At 43.5% G+C, this 17,287-nt stretch overlaps 1 protein-coding gene across 2 annotated transcripts in view; it reads left to right on the forward strand.

The window, feature by feature from the left end:
- The window catches only part of LOC309683639 (paralemmin-1-like), a gene marked incomplete at both ends in the record, with an annotated part of 126,365 nt that overhangs the window by 38,126 nt on the left and 70,952 nt on the right, over positions 1-17,287 (forward strand). For both annotated transcript variants that reach the window (XM_082497963.1, XM_082497964.1), the window contains one exon: positions 8,203-8,283. In XM_082497963.1, coding sequence (XP_082354089.1) covers positions 8,203-8,283 — 81 coding nt within the window. The remainder of the gene's footprint in view (positions 1-8,202; positions 8,284-17,287) is intronic.

Genomic DNA, 17,287 nt, shown 5'->3' on the forward strand with positions numbered 1-17,287 from the left:
TTCAGACTTGGGAGGACAGAAGGAAAGTCAACTAAACCTTTTTGTACTTCAAGGACTCTTTACAGTGGTGGCCCAGTCAAAAATGCACACGGGTTGTGTTAGACCCGAAACACTGCTTCCAGTGACCCAGTAGCATTCAATGAAATAGAATATTGCAGGTAAACTGTTGATTGCATCAAAATGGGGATGACTTCTCCATCAAAGTGGAAATTTCCCCATGGGATATCAGAGCAACCGTTTTTCTCCTAAAATAATCTTACTTTGCCATCCCAGACATTTTTGCATTGTGTCCCCTTTCAAAATGCTAATGAGGGAGGTATTCAAAAGGAAATTCCTTCTCACATTCATCACTTTTCATTAAGAGCTGTTGTTCTGGGAGCAGTGCCATCCTTTTATTTGTTGTTTGAGTTGCATGGTGATTTTAATTAAGCAGTCATTGTCTGCGTGCATCATGGTGGTTGTGTTCGGTGACCAGAGAGCTATAATTATAAGCGTGCAGGGCAGCTGAAGTTTTTGCTGCAGCCCCTTAGCGGTTTGTTGTCTTCACCAGAGATGATCCTTTCTCCTCTTGGACAACTTTGTCCTGCATAGTCTCAGGTGTGACATTGTCAGTGAGCTTGTGGCAGTCACGAAATGTTTGTATTCAGAAGGTCCATGTGATGAAGTGCTCCTTTGGTGTCCCAAACACCGTGCAAAGGTAGCCTAAGCGTTAGATGAAATAGAGAAAACAAGTTTTATGAGTGCAGGTTCCTCATCCAAGCAAGAACTGTTATTCTGCACACAGGTGACAAAATCAACAAGAAAGGGGGCTGCAGACCAGAAACATTTGCTCCTTTAGTGGGAGCACGTAGATTGGTTACAGGGAGCTGTATCTCTTAATTTCTCTCTAACCACCCCAATTTTGTACATAAGCAAATAGCTTCACTGACACTCACTACTGGAGAAAAGAGATGCAAGGATGCAATGAAAGCCAGTGTATTTCTGGCCTGAGGACATTTTCTTTCTTCATCCTGAGGGTTCAGCTCTCTGCAAATGATTCTGCCTTCTCCTTAGCAGGAACCTGTTCAACATATGAGAAACAAAGCATTTCCATAACTTCCAGGCTCTTCTACGTACTCCTTCACCAGGGTCTGCCTCTGTGAATTAAGTCTGTTCTGTGTCCAAAATCAACATGCCAAGACATTTCTTGCATGCTGTGGTAAGCTGTCTATTTAATGGGAATCAACCCTTGTGAGCGCAATCTCCAGTTTAAACCAGTTTCACAACAAAGGAGGTGAAGGACGTACCTGATCATTAACTGTTTGCCTTGTCTCCAGTATCTCCTTTGCTTCCTGCTAGGCATGCAACCACGGAAAGACCAGGCATGAGGAAGGGAGCTAAACCCAACCCTTATCATTTAGGAGGGTTTCACCTGCTCCCCTCAGGCATTTATGTGCTGCACCTGTGCAATTGGGAACTCCTGTTGTTCATTCCTAAATAACCCATCTGCTTGTTGCTTGGAGTGATAGAGACGGCCACAGGTTTGTCGTAAGATATGTGGGTAGATTGAAGATACAGGGAAAGCATTACAACAGCATCTTGTACTCCTCCTGTTCCTGCATCTCACCTGGAACTCTACAACGTACAGTTTGCTTTGTTCAGGTATGGAGAGGTTCCAGTAAGGCGAGCCACCAAGGTCCGAGGCATTTAGGACATTTGAAGTCATGAATCTGTGCTTTAGATAATAAGTCCCCTGTGCAGGTGAAAAAGGGTGGCTGTTTCTTAAATGCTACGTAGGAGCACAGAGTGCAGTTTCCTCAAGTTCAGAAGCTGGATTCCAGTATACAGATGCAGGGAAATTGTCCCTGGCCCATGTTTTAAGTGACCGCTTAGCCAGGTGGCCATGGGTTTCAGGGGACTGGGGCAGAGAGGGTCTTGCAGGAAAATGCCTAAGGGAACAAAGACAATAGCTTGCATTTATGTGCTGTTGATAGAGTAACTGCAGAGAAAAAAGGATCTTAGAAACAGACAAGTACGAACCGTGGTTCTGCTGGGGGCAGGGTAGGAGAGGAGCTGCAGGAGGAGTCATTTCCCATAATCTGAAGCAACACATATTTCCCAGTGCTTGAAACAGGAGACCGGACAAGCCTCCAGCTTGCAATTACGGAGACTGCGGCTACCCATAACAACGAGATTTTCACCGAGCACAGTCATGCCCATGCATATGGTGATCTAGTTTGGTACACTTGGCAGGATGATGGGCTCCACCTTCCTGTACTGGCAGCAAGTGATGAAAGTGGGCATTGATGATCCGAAAGGAGCAGGCATCCTGCCACGTTTACTCTGCCGTAGCAGCGTCTCTGCTTCAGTTCTGTGTCCTGCCTCTCCTGGTGCTGCCGTTTCTATTGTATGCTGTTTACAACAGCAGAAATGTTCAGAACTGCATTTTGCAAAGCGCTGCCAGTGCTGAGCAGCAGTGTTGCAACTGGTAGGGATGGCGGCTGTCACAAGAGTTTCCCACTCTTCAAATTCAATAGGAAAATAAAAGAATTGACCAGATGGGAATGAAGCAGGCGGAGGGGAAAAAAAAAGAAAGAAAATAAAAGGGAGAAAATTAGCCTTCTGTCTTTCTTAATATTTTCTTTCCTGTGAACCATTACTGCTGAACCACAAAAGAGGAAACAAATTTAGAGATTTTATTTCACCGCTGAAAGATGTGAAGTCACCACAGTGAAGATGGTCATTTAAACTACCACACTGGTGAAAGTTTCAGTTTCTAAGAGGAGTGATTTCTTGGGGTTATGCTAACTGCAGGTTGAAATCGTTAACAGAACCCAGATGCTCCTTTTCCCCCGCAGTTCTAAGTGTCCCTGAACTGGCAACAGAAAAAAGAGGTGTCAGCAGCTCTTTTGCTTGTTTGTTTCCTTACTTGCTGCCCTAAAAATCTGTGATCTTTAAATAAACAGGGAATAATATCTGCCAACTGTGAAGAGTGGAGAATATAATGTCTTCCTGAAGAAATTCACGTGATTTTTTGGAGACAATTCTTTGTAACTGTTTTGCTTGCTTTGAGGCAGACTATAATTTTCCTCCACCTGTGCCATTTTTGGCTGCATTTTTTTTTGCATTGGCACAACAGGCAGGAGCTCCTCCTCTTCCACCCGCCCCTCTGTGGCGGGCTGGACACTTGCTTGGTGTGCAGGATGAAGCCAACAGGAAACCTCTTCACTGAAACTACCAGCAGTAGCTCCTCCAGTGTCATGCTACCTGTTTCCTCAAAGGTCACAAGATCCCCATCAGGTTTTATGCTGAGTTGGGGATTTTTTTTATCTTTCCTACCGTGTTATTATGGATACTTGTACCATAAACCTTAACTTGCCATCAGATTTGGGAATGTATTTTCCCAGTGAGGTCAATCAAATAGCGTTCAGTTTCTCTGATACTCCATGGAGTGCTTTCTGCACGTGTCTGAGCTGGCTTTAAACCAAAGAAATCAGGTGCTTCTGCCAATGCAAGGGGAGCAAAGGGTTTTACCTGCCCCAAGGATTTACATGTCTTTAGAGGTGCGTGTTTCTCCGCAGACAGTTATGACTCTGTGAGCTGAATAATCTCTCTATCACTTCCCACACTGTGCAGGCAGATTTCTAAACAAGGAGAAAAATGATTTTGTAGTGGAAAATTGAAGTTTTCTGTGACTGTAGTGTCACAGAGAAGCATTTTGCTATAACTTGTTTTTTTCAAGGTCTTATGTTTGCTTTGAGTTTGTTGGTTGTTTTTCTTTTGCTGTTGTTGGTTTGTGGTTGTTTGGGTTTTTTTTTTACTGGAACAGTTTGACAAGTCTGATACTAAGCTGTAGGTTATTTTGATCAAATGTAACACACAATTCAGATGAAAAATGTTGCACCCCTTCTCTGGTCAATGAAAAATCAGTGGTGTTAGGATGAGCATGAGAGAAAGACAAGCATTCAAAATCTTAGCAAACACCCTCGAAACTGTCCGTGGTTCAGGGGTTTCCTGCACCAGATGTAATTTCAGTTTGTGTAGTAACCCTCGCAGTACTCCTTCTCTCTGACTGTCCCTGGTGCCCCCATCACCCTCTAGCACCCACAGCATCCTGAGAAAGGGATTTCCACAGCAGCCCATTGCCTTGGCTTCAAACCTGCCCCATCCAGTTTCACTTGATGCCCTTTTATTTCTTACAGGGGAAGACAGAGCAAGCAGTAGATGCCCACTGGTTCTCTCCATGCCCCCACTCACGATTTTGCAGGTCTCCATCTTGTCCTCCTGACACCTCCCTCTCTTCCAAGTGGATGGGTTCTTACCAAGTATCTGACACATTTGGGTTTTAGCAATAGGAGAGTGGCACTGGCCACCTTTAGTGCTAAGAAGTGATTGCTTATTTTCTGAAATTAAGATTCTTGGTAAAGGAAATAAGTTTATGCTTTCCATGTTTCACATCGGCATGTGAATGCCTGTGTGCAAATCTCATTTTTCATTGAACAGATTTCAGGATGTGAGTAACCTTGCCATTTGACCTATGTTCTTTTCCCATCGTTTGTATCTACGAGTAAAAAAATAAGTACTTTCACTTTCCTGTTTCCCTAGTATTTTTGGTGAAGGGAGGGTTGTAACGTTTGAATCTTATTTAACTCATGAATATCCCAAATATTCAGAACGTCCTGAGTGTACCTCCCAAATGGTACTCCTTTACCATTTTGGAAAGGTGATGATTACCTGTATTCTTAAAAAAGCAGCACACCTCAAACAGTTACAAATCTTTTATTTTAAACCTACCACATTCAGGGTAAAACTGGCTTCAGTGCCTGTTTTCTCCACCTCTTTCAACCTAGTTTCTATAATCCCTTCACTTTAAAAAAAAAAACCAACCCGCTTGGTGCCCACAGAATAGCTTCAAGGAACTGGGCGTGTGCGTGTATATTTGACATCTCAGCTGACAGTTTTCACTAACCCCCTCAAAGGTGCAGGAACTGTACGAAATCCAGTCATCCCTTATATACCCAACCATCCTCCTGGCTCCTGCCGTCACCCTATGGCTTGAGCTCCGTGCATCCTTGCACGGGGGAGGAGATCAGGGATTCTCTTGGGGGTTACTTCTTGGAGGTGATTTTTTTTATCTTTAGCTAGATGAAGACAAGGAGATGAACAGAGTAATGAGGAACATTTACCAGCTTCAGTGTAGAAAAGTGCCTTAATAAATGCTCGGGTATAAATAAGCATGTGCTTTACATCCCAGTGTTTTCAGCAAAGTCCTGCTTTAGGACTTTACTGATCAGGAGCCCACTTAAGTGGGTTTCATCTACCGAATGTCTAAAATACTTAACATGCTGATTTTAGTGGGACTTTTGTCAGCCAGTCCAGTCTTCTACCACATTTTTTCAGAACATGCCCATGTAAACCAGGCACACATACAGTCACAACCTTCAGTGACTGGGAAAAGCCTAAATTGAAGGTGATCTAGTGACCTGAAGGGGAAACATCATGATAGCTAATTACCAATGCTGCAATTCACACAGTCTTCAGATTAAAAAAAAAAAAAAAACAAAAAAACTTTTGCTGTCATACTCCTCAGCCATAGCTGTGGTACAAAATCAGAGGGCAGAGGCATGCAGTCAGGCTGACTGAAAGCCAGTGATATGGAAACGTGAGCAATATTCCAATTTAACTCCAGAAGCCCACTAGTTAGTAAGTAGTTCAAGTATTTTAGTGCCTGCTGTGTTGCTGCCTGCAGGGAAAATACTCTAAGTGCTTTCTCTTTCTCACAAAGAAAAGAAGTTTCCATCTATGTTTTATAAGGCTGTCTTGTCACATCCATTATAGAGTACGACACAACCAGCCAGAGGAGGTACCGTGGTGATTTCTATCATGTGCTTTATCAAGAAGGTTTTCATGAAGGCTTGAATACATATATGTATGAAAAAACATATGTATGTATATACACACACACATATAAATGTAGGTCAGCTAACTGTGAAGATGTAGGTGCCTTATGCTGGCCTATGAAGTGTCAGATGTGGGGTGTTAATGCCTACATACGTGAAACCCAATCGTTCTGTCATCTGGCCAGCTTGGCTTAAACAGGGTAGAATTATCCTTATGCTGAGAATATTAGGCCATTAAGTGAAATGGCTTTTAGAACTACTTTATTCCAGTCCATGGCTGACCAGCTATTTGAGGAAATAGCAAAGAACAAATTCTGTTTTTCAGTCTCCAAAGTACGCTGTTAATATCATAGAATGAAGAAAATAGCAAGAGAGATTCCTGAACAATGTTGGGGTTTTTTAACCCCTGAGCCATCCAATATCCTGTTCCATTCAAAAATGCAAAGGGGGGATGGGGATCAGAGGAGTGATAGGAGGGATGATCCACAGACTATCAATTTTATATAAGGAGGGATTTTTAAAGGTGCACTCATAAATTTTATATGCTTATGTGTGCACAAATGCAAACTATTTTCTGCGTGCACAGAGCAGCGAGATGTTAAGTTTTCAGCTGAAGACAGACACTGTTTGTGACATTTAGTTAGACGTTTAGTTATCCAAAAAGCCAATTTTCCTATACTGAAACAACTTCAGCAGAATATTTTTGTTTGGCAGTAGTATTCTTACGTACATCAGACAGTAGGGAGTGTGCGTGTGTAGATGTAGATATACACAAACAATCATCATGTAAGAGTGTGCAACACATTACAGAACTGCTTGACATATGCATCATTTGACTGCTTTGCCTCTTCTGGGTTCATTACTCCAGCCCTCACATCACTGTTTTGATGTCTCACTTTTTGGCAGGAGTGGTTCAGACAGTTATCTATCTCCATGTTTTGCTTTGTTTTGGGAGACGTTAGCATTAAAAACAAAAACAAAAACAAAAAGTTCCCTGATCTTCCTTGTAAATGTAATGCTTTCACTCAAAATGCCCTGGTTTGAAGTCCAATATAAACACAACTAATTTCTGCAGAGGCAGCATCTTATCATGTGCCCCTTGAGGACAAGGCATGACGGTTTGAAATCCCTGAAAAGTGTAGAATTCCCAGAGCATCAGTAGGGCACCTAGAGATGAGACAGAAGAATTACTCTGGGGACTTAAGGAATCCTCAAAAGCCTTCAAGCCCAACCTTACACCTACTGAAATATTTAAATAACAAAAACTTGCTTTCACGTGTAGGGAATGAAGACTGTTGTTCTGGTAAAAACTGAGGCTGTATGCTTATTTGACTGCCTTCATTTACTACTCAGTATTTCTGTCCTTGGCTGCAAAATCTAAAATGAGAAAAGACCTCCAGGAGAGGGAACCTGATCTGGGCTGGCGATGGGTGGGGAGAAATGCTCCCCGCAAGGCGCAGAAGACTGACGAAAGGCAAACAGTGGATCCTTCATAAGAGGAAGGTGTTGGAGGAGAGAAAAGCAGGGCGTTCTCCTCTTGAAACACCTGAGAGAGTGCTGACTGCTGAGGGGAGCAGCCTGGGCACGGGTGAGCAGCCGTGTTCACGAACGTGACCGTGAAAGCCCTCAGCTGTGGAAATGACCGTGCTGTCCTTGGCGCCACTCGGTCAGCCCAGCTTCCGCGAGCCGGTGAGGGCCAGCTGCTAGCGTGTGCCGGTGGCTTGAATTTTAAACAAAGCCAGCTGGGCTTTGTCCATCTCATTTGCTTTGCAGGTGAATCCCGTGCAATCTGGTTGAAACACCTTCTCCCCATTGAGCCTGGGGAAAGCCTTACCACCAACCTCACGGGGGAAAAAGCACCGTCTGCAACCTGGCTCTGTTCCTCCGTGATGCCACCCACTGCTTTCGTGTCGCCTTACTGTCACACAATTGCACCACGCAATACATTTTTTTTTTTTTTTTGGCCCGACGTCTCCAATGCAAAAGCACATCTTTGTCCCTTTAACTTCCCTCTCAGTTGTTATGCCTGTTTTCTCCCCTCCTCTGGGACTGTGCACTCTGTTGCTGCTCCGGCTGCCGGGAGCGAGCGAGGAGAATTTCTCCTGCTGGCGAGCGACCGGCTAGTCTGGGGCTGGCATCTTCCCAGGACGCTGCTGTTTGCATACCAGCAGGCAGAGGAGCAGGTGAAATGGGACTGGTGACATCTGTACAGATGCGTTTGACTGCTTACACGCTCTTACAAATCTGCTACCCTTAAAGCCTCCGTTTCTCTAACGAGATATCTCTCTCTCTCTCTCTGTGTCTCTCAAATTATTTTTCCAAGGAGAAAAGGAAAAGGCAGACAGAAATAGAAGGCAAGAGACAACAGCTTGAGGACCAGATACTTCAGCTGCAGCATTTCAAGGTAAGGGACTGATGCCAGAAATGATGGATTGATAAATCTGTTCATTATTAGACATGCAGATCACACGTCTGAAAGCTGGGAAGAGCCCACTCCGACATGAAGCAGCCTTCGCTGCTGGAGCCTAATTCTTGCAGTGATCGTGTCCTGCCTGCGTTTCATTCCGTGTGTTTCATGCACAGGACCATGTTGCAGAAACGGCTTAGGAGCACGGAGTCGGGGGGGTGTGAGCGCAGGCAGCTTGGCGGTGCTGTTATTATTAAACGCTGTTATTTATTATACATAATGATAAGACACCAATCGCTGTGGATTGGGTGTGCGCTGCATGGCTTCGGTGAGCGCTTTCTGCCTGCAGAGCTGTGTTGGATTTTTCTGGTGCCTGTCGTTAGGTTTTGTGTGTGTGTGTGTGTGTGTGTGTGTGTGTTGCAGAGGGAGCGTTAGTTAGCATGCGTGTATGTGTGTGTGTAAAGCTTTAATTGTAGGATGAAGTTATTAGGTGTACATAGCATAATAAAAAGGGCATGTATGCACCAGCAGGGAGGGTGTTGGTGCATATGTGCGTGTCTACATGGAGAGGTGCCTTGATATTTAACAGGGTGCCGAGCAGCCCCAGTCCCTGTTGGACTCCATGACAGCTGCAGATAGCATCGTTTGAAAGCCATCCTGGTTATTTCTACCATTTATCCTTCCTGTCAGCAGCAGAGTTTATCTTTACATTTGTGCATAGCAAAGAGAAGAACAGAAATGTACATGTGATCTTTTTGTAACCAGTGCGCGTTTGTGGGTCAAATCGCATTAGATTAGTTCAGTAGGGGAGCCAGAAGAATTTCAGTGATTAAAATATCTGAGAAAGATGATCAGGACTGGACAGTTTGTTCTTGCAGCAAATGAGCTGGGCTGTGTTTTTAAAATAAGATATTTAGGTTGCTTGTGCAATAGTGTGTGTGTGTGTGTGTGTGTGTGAGCAGTGCACCTGCGTGGGGAGACGGTGCGCAGAATATCTTCCCTGCCCACGCTTGCACTTGAAGACCAGACTTCAAGTTATGCTAGAGACAGGATCCTTCTCCTGCCTCTCCGAGCCCCTGCCATCTTATTCTTTAAACTATTCCTCATTTTCTGGTAAACATGATGCAGTTAAGCCCAAGTAATTGATTGCAAACTACACAAATGCTCCATCAGGTTCACCATAAATCTGTGAATGTCACACATTGTCTTTGGTGTAATCAGTCAATGATGCGGTTGCATTTGTGTGGGGCAACAGGAGTAGCCATTTCGTTCAGGCTGCCATTGACTACAGGCGAGGGAGAATTTCTTCTGACGACCATAGGTTGATGCAGCAGGGCAGTAAGATGCCTTTCCAGTGCCTTCATGATGCTTGCTTTTCTTCCTTTTGCTGCAAAGCTGAGGACTTCCTTTATCATGTTAACTGTTTCCACGCTAACTGAATTATGCTTTTGCATGAAATTCTTTAAGCAGAACCTTTTGGAAAGCCATTTCGGGAATTTTCTACTTCATCTGGTGTATTTTGATATAGCTGTTGCTAAACTGAATTTTATCATTGTCCATAGGGGAAAGTAAAACCTCCAAGGTGGTGCAGTGGGGTCAGCCCCTCGGCTGGTGTAAACTGGCACTGACTTCAGCCCTGATGTGCAGATTGCCACTAGCGGGGGTTCAGTCTTGCTGCATGGATTTCTTGAGTGACACACGTGAAAATGAACTATTTCCCTTTATTGTTTAGCTCACAGCCTGGAGCAAGAGCAGTAAACACACAGGAACCTAAGGGGAGATCAGGGCACAGAAATTTTAAGTGGCAGCTTTCTCGGCTGAAAGCAGATACAGACTTAAGGTCTGTAAACCTGAGTGTGAGTACGAGCATCAAGATATGATAGGAGCTTCTTTACCTCTCCTTTCAGTGGAATCATTTGTCATCAGAGGAGAAGTATGTTGCTTTTACGGAAGTGGTCACAGTGACTGCTGCTCCAGGAGCTGCCTGTACCACCTCACTGTACCACCAAACTACTGTCTGCTGGGAGATTTGGATGAGGTGATGGCAGAGGTCTATCTGGGATTGCAGAGTTCATCCTCATTGCTGCTAGGCCCTTCCTAAACAGAGGGAGGCCAGCTACACCCCAGGCTCAAAAAAAAAAAAAAAAAAAAATAGAGGGACTGGCTGGGGATATTTCCCATTCTCTGTGGAGAAATACCAAACAAACTGCATTTTCTTTTCATACTTTGTTCACTGTTCTGGTTGCTTAGTGGTGTGCTGACCAAAATGGTATTTGGCCTGCCAGGCTGCTTTTTTTGTTTGAAAAGCTGTTTATTCTCCCTCCACCTCACCTTGGTTGCTCTGAGCCTCTGCAAGCCAGGGGCTACAAGTCTGCTATGAATATAGTCCCCCAATCTGATATGGCCCCCCAGTCTGGCTCACACAGCCCAAAATAAGTCCATTTGTTGGATGCAGGGGGAAACATCGTGACAAAGGATGAGGAAAAGGCTGAGGTACTTAATGTCTTCTTTGTCTTAGTCTTTAATAGTAAGACCAGTTGTTCTTGGGGTATGCAGCTCCTTGAGCTGGAAGACAGGGAGAGGGAGCAGAAGTCCCCATAATCCAAGACAAAATGGTTAGCAACCTGCTACACCACTTAGACACATACAAGTGTATGGCACCAGATGGGATCCACCCAAAAGTACCGAGGCAGCTGGTGTAAGTGCTCACCAAGACATTTTCCATCTTTTATCAGCAGTCCTGGCTAACTGGGAAGGTGCCAGTTGACTGGAGGTTAGCAAATGTGACACCCATCTACAAGAAGGGCCAGAAGGAGGATCTGGAGAACTATAGTCCTGTCAGTGTGACCTTGGTGCCACGGAAGTTGATGAAGCAGATCATCTTGAGTGCCATCACACAGCACATACAGGACAACCAGGTGATCAGGCACAGTCAGCATGGGTTTATGAAAGACAGGTCCTGATTTCCTTCTATGGCAAGGTGACCAGCTTAGTGGATGAGGGAAAGGCAGCGGATGTTGTCTACCTAGACTCTAGTAAAGCCTTTGATACCATTTCCTACAGCATTGTCCTGGAGAAACTGGCTGCTCACATTTTGGACAGGTGTACACTTTGCTAGGTAAAGCTGGCTGGATGGCTGGGCCCAAAGAGTTGTGAATGGAGTTAAATCCAGTTGTCGGCCCATCACAAGTGGTGTTCCCCAGGGCTCAGTATTGGGGCCTGTTTTGCTTAATATCTTTACCAATGATATGGACAAGGGGACTGAGTAAGTCTGCAGACAACACCAAGCTGGGTGGGAGTGTTGATCTGCTTGAGGGTAGGAAGGGTCTACAGAGGGATCTGGACAGGCTGGACCAATGGGCTGAGGCCAACGGTATGAGGTTCAACAAAGCCAAGTGCCAGGTCCTGCACTTGGGTCACAACAACCCCATGCAGTGCTACAGGTTTGGAGAAGAGTGGCTGGAAAGCTGCCCGGCAGAAAAGGGTGTTGGTTGACAGCTGTCTGAATATGAGCAGCTGTGTACTCAGGTGGCCAAGAAGGCCAATAGCATCCCAGCGTGTATCAGAAATACTGTGGTGAGCAGGACTAGGGAAATGATTGTCCTGCTGTACTCAACACTGGTGAGGCCACGCCTTGAATAACAGTTTTGGGCCCCTCACTACAAGAAAGACATAGAGGAGCTGGAGCATGTCCAGAGAAGGGCAACAAAGCTGGTGAAGGGTCTAGAGCACAAGTCTTGAGAGGAGCGGCCAAGGGAACTGGGGTTGTTTAGTCTGGAGAAAAGGAAGCTGAGGGGAGACCTTATTGCTTGTTACAACAACCTGGAAGGAGGTTGTAGAGAGGTGGGGGTCAGTCTCTTCTGCCAAGTAACAAGCAATAGTACAAGAGAAAACAGCCTCAAATTGTGCCAGGGGTGGTTTAGATTGGATATTAGGAATAATTTCTTCACTGAAAGCATTTTCAAGCACTGCAACAAGCTGCCCAGGGAAGTGGTTGAGTCACCATATTTAAAAGATCTGTAGATGTGGCACTCAGGGACATGGTTTAGTGGTGGATGTGGCAGTGTTAGGTTAACAATTGGACTTGATGATTTTAAAGGTCTTTTCCAGCCTAAACAATTCTATGATTCTGTGATCCGTTTTCCTTTGGAGGTGCCAGGTTGAATATGGTTCATTTCCTGAGTTGTGTGAATTTCAGCTAATTCTATGCAAGGCATAAATTCTGGTCCAAAAGACCAGGCTTTTCTAGGAAGCCCATGTATTTGTTCAAAATGCTGTGAGGTTGTTGATGTCAGTGTAGAGTGTAAGGACTTCATATCAGTGTTCATGAAAATCTGCTGTGGAGAAACCTTTTAAAATAGTATCTGGGTTAATCCTGCATCTGCAGTATCTGGGTTGATCCCGCAAGTGTAATAGCTTGAGTTCACCCAAAGACATTCGTGCCAGGATTCAATGGTTTTGGTTCATTTTTATGCATTGCCAGAGTAATTTTCTTTTTAAAATACACTGTGTAAAATAGCATGTTTGGTTACCTAATAAAGGTTTTGAAACCTACAGGGGTTCTGTTAATTTCAGACAATTTTGTTCACATAGGAAAAATATCTAATAGAAATAGTTTATTGCAAATGTTTATGCTGGATTACCTGCAGTTTTCAAGTTGCTCATGCCAAATAGACCACTGGCAAAATGGCTTAACTCTACTACCAGTTCATTCATTTTTCCCTTGTTACATACCTGGTTAAAAATAAGGGAACAGCGGTGTCTGCCTCGTCATTTTAGGCAGAACAGCCCAACAAATGCTAGAGTTAGTAAATGTCACCACTGGATGCAGACGAGGCTTTGGCAAGACATTTTGCAAAGGCTCCTGAGAATGAGGCCAACGGCATTATGGCTGAGGACACCAGGACAAAAACATGGCTTAGCTATTAATGATGTGTGTGAGTTTCTGAGTTAATCAAGTAAAACCCTCCAAGTGTGAAAGTCTGGAGTAGGAGAGAGTCTGGAGTAGCATAGGCTCTAAAAACTGGATCCCCTCGTTGCTGACAGTGAAAGGCATGTCACCTCTTCTGTGAATCGCTCGAAAGTAGGGATGTTGGTGAGCGCATCCACGTGGCACTCCAGAGCCATCAGGGCACTCTGTTAAAGGCAGAAGGCGTATCTGTCTATGTTACAATGAGATGCTTTGTTGGAAAGGCCCTTGGTGTTGGAAAACATGTAAAGGTGCTTTGAAGCCCCGTTTTTTGAGACTGAACATGCTGTTTTCCTCTGATGAGGGGCAATTTACAACAGCTCTCCTTACCTCCCACCAACTTTAATCTTTAATTCCAAAATCATCCTTCTTCTTTGGTGTAACACAAGATGTGTTTTGGTTTTGTTTTTCAACAGTAGATAGAGTTTAAACTTAATGTATCAGCAGTTCGTTGGCCATACGCTTACAAAGGGGACTTGCCACATGTATGGGAATGGGAGGTGTTCCAGCTTCTATAGTTTGAAATCAAAAAAGTGGGCAAAATTCACCTTACTCAAGCACACTGTCTTCGGTATCCATCAGTACGATGTGGTTTCTTGAGAAAAACAGTAACTGATATTGGTTGACTAGTTGCACCGGAGAGAAAACCTACAAACAGCTGCTTTTAAGAACTCGTTCAACTAGGCAGTGCTTGGGCGGGCCTGTTTTAATGGAGATGTTTACTATTTCAAATAAACTCTAGGGTAGAAGTGTTTCTTCCAAGATCTGGCTGCATCTGTAGTTAGTTCAACAGAATTTCTATAATTGTTTACTATAGCTCTGTTTGGTGGCGGCTGGTAATAAAATAAACAGCACAGAACCTTCTAATTGAATGAAAAATTACTTCTCTGCTGTTACTTTAACTATTACAATAAATCCATTTACCACAGTTATTGTATTTCTGGAGTGGTATAAATATTAGGGACCTATTTCTGTTAACATCTGCTTCTTAAAGGCTGCAGTTCATGAACACTTAATCTATAACACAATTACATCTTTACTCTGAAGGGAAGGAAAGGAAAGCCTTTTTATGTTATAGAGATTTTATTAGGGTATGGTTTTAGCTAAAACTATCTTATCTATAAATAAATTTTAATTTTATTGTTCCACATTTATATCGCTATCCTCAATTTATTCTAGTTTTTAAATAACTGCTGTCAGAGAATATAAATAGATATATATATATATTCCTCCATATATATACACACACATATATGCAACAATGTGGAAAAACAGAGATAACTATTGTGAATGGCAGAATCTTGTTATTCCTTTATGTTGAATCCCTTTATGATTTTCAAGTAAATTAACCCTTAAACTGAATGGTGACTCTGTCAAGCACACAAAAAATATTTGATGATGTCATGGACAGTTTCCATTCTCTACAGGGTCAGTGAAATAGCCCTCAGAACCTATTCCTATTAATAGTCGAGCACTCTTTCTGGTATGTGATGTCTGCTATGATAGTCCCAGGCTGACCCTCTGTTTTTAATGGGCTGGAGCCCACCACACCCCTGTGAGACTGGAAGGTCCTGCCATCTCCATTTCCCAACTGCACTTCTGGGGCATGGAGAGGTTAAGAGATAATTTGGAGAGAAATTTCCATTTCCAGAGCACAGGGGTTCATCCTGTTCATCCCGTTGTGTGCATCAGCATCTTTGGGGTGATGCCCACCTTACCTTACCCTGGGAAGCTGACCTCCCACCAGGATTTAAGCTGAGAAGTGAGAGACTTTCTGCCTCTCTGCTAACCTGTTTTATGATCCAGAAAAGGAATCCACATTCATTAGGCCAGAAAGGGAGTGGCAGAGGGAATAGGACTGCACAGCCTCAGGATTTAGGGCACTTGCTCTTTCTTAATTGCTTACAGAGTAAGAAACCTCAGGATATCCTTGATGGGAAGTAGCGTTTGGAAAGGAGAGATTTCAAAAATACGTATGTTTTCAAGTAATCAGGAAACAAAATGCCTATTACTAGATAAAATCTTTTCGTTGTGATAGAATAATTTCTCCAGGCCAGCTATACAAATTGAATACCCCAAAGAGATTAAAGCTTTAGTCCTTTAACTCGTGTTTGTTACCTGCTTGCATATCATTGGCACACAGCTCAATATACTGTCATTATTCTGGTATAATCCCTCTGCAAGAATGCTTTTATTCAGGAAAAATTTATTGTTTTGTGAGTTGTACTTCAAACTGGGGCAGAATTGTCCTGGGATGACAATGTAAGTAAGTGTCCCCATACGGGCAGGACTTCCTTGAAATTCATCAAAATTGGCAATCGTGTTTCCACCAGTAACAAGGTCCTTTGAGCAGGTCACTGCCATTCCAACAGTTTTTGTTTTAGCCAGAATGTGTCAAAGTAGCTCGAGGATGTATACAGCTCACTTCAGCCCCAGCCCCTCCCAATGGCCTGATACGTGCTCAAAAATTAATTCTCATTACCTGAATCCAGCTTTTTAAAACAATGAATGTAAGAATTTTTAGGACCAGAAAATAAAGGAATCTCTGAAAAATAGCTTTTCTTTTTGTCTTTTTTGTATGTGGGAAGGAATGATAAACTGAAGCTGAGGACAGGCTGAATGTAGAGAGGAAATTATTCCTTCAGAAGATAATAGTACAAGCAACTGTGGCTGTGCAGTAATGATGATAACTTGCAAAGCCTATCCCTTCTGGGGGAAGAGGGTTGCCAGTTTTTGAAATCTCAGGCTGTTAACTATTCCAAAAAGAGTTAATTTATTTTTTTTTTCTTCTCTCAAAACCATGTTTTAATTCTTTTGAAAACATGGAGTGAGTACTCATAGCGAAAACCAAAGTACACCTAAATTCCTGGCTGCAGGATATAAAAGTGTGATCAAACTCTTTTCACGTGTGTATCTGTAAAAGAAGGTCTTACTCAATTTTTCAGTCCAACCATACAAAGTCCAGCAACTTCAGCTAGCTTGAAGCTATTTCTTACTCCACCTCCAACATTCCCTGGGAAACAGAGATGTTCTCACCGAGTCATAAAGTAATTTATGTGTGAGTGGACCCTGGAGGTCTCCTCGTGCCCCCACCAACAGGAGCAGGTTGCTCCCATGCCCATCCTCGCCCCATTACATTTGGACTCTTGCCCAGGATGGAAGTCCCACGGCCCCCCTGGGAAATCTGCTCCCAGGTCAGGCCACCGTCCTGAGGACTACGTGTGCCCTCATTGCAGCATCCCCTTTTGCAAGCTGTGACCCCGCACTGCCAGTGTGTGCCTGCTGGGACAGCCTGGTCCCCTCAACCCTCTCCTCACCCCTGCAGCAGCCGCTAGCAGTTGTTTATTGTTTATTCTCATTATGGTGCTTAATCTTGCCACAAGTGAAATGTCAAATAATTGGACAGAGATAATATTATCATCCTGCCATGATGAAGCATGAAATCTTAAACAGACTTTCTAAAAAGAGATACCAAAAAATAAACCCCAACTCTCCAGCTTGGGTATCAGCATCTTTGTTTTCACCTGTTACTTCAAGCAGAACTTTCTGGTAGCCCGGATGTGTAGAAAATATATGTAGAAAAGCGCCTGTGTTTGAGTTATCTTTTGTCTCATTGTTATTGTTTTTCTCTATGTCATCTTGAGCCTTTAATGAATATTAGAAACTCTTACCTTGTTTCAGGCCATACCTACAATCCCCTTCAGTGAAACTAGGCTGTAGAGACCCAGGCTCTGTGGCTGATGAATGATCTGAACAAGAGAGACACAAATTTTGTGTCTTCTCTCATGGAGTCTTGGCAACGCCTTTTGCTGTGGTGGGTTTCCTTGCAGCTGAAAGAACTTGGGGTTTATATCTTCTTCTTCATCATCTTTGTATGGAAACAACTGTCTATTTGGTTTACAAAGTTAAATAAAATATGGGACCTGAGCAATTTAAAAGCAATGCACACAAAATATTTACACTGGTGATCTTGCTAATGGATGGGAAGCTTACTCTGAGGACATAAAACAATTGGCTCTTTTTCGCCCCGAA

Source organism: Vanellus vanellus, assembly GCF_965231255.1.
Source record: "Vanellus vanellus genome assembly, chromosome: Z".
In the NCBI taxonomy this organism is placed as follows: Eukaryota; Metazoa; Chordata; class Aves; order Charadriiformes; family Charadriidae; genus Vanellus; species Vanellus vanellus.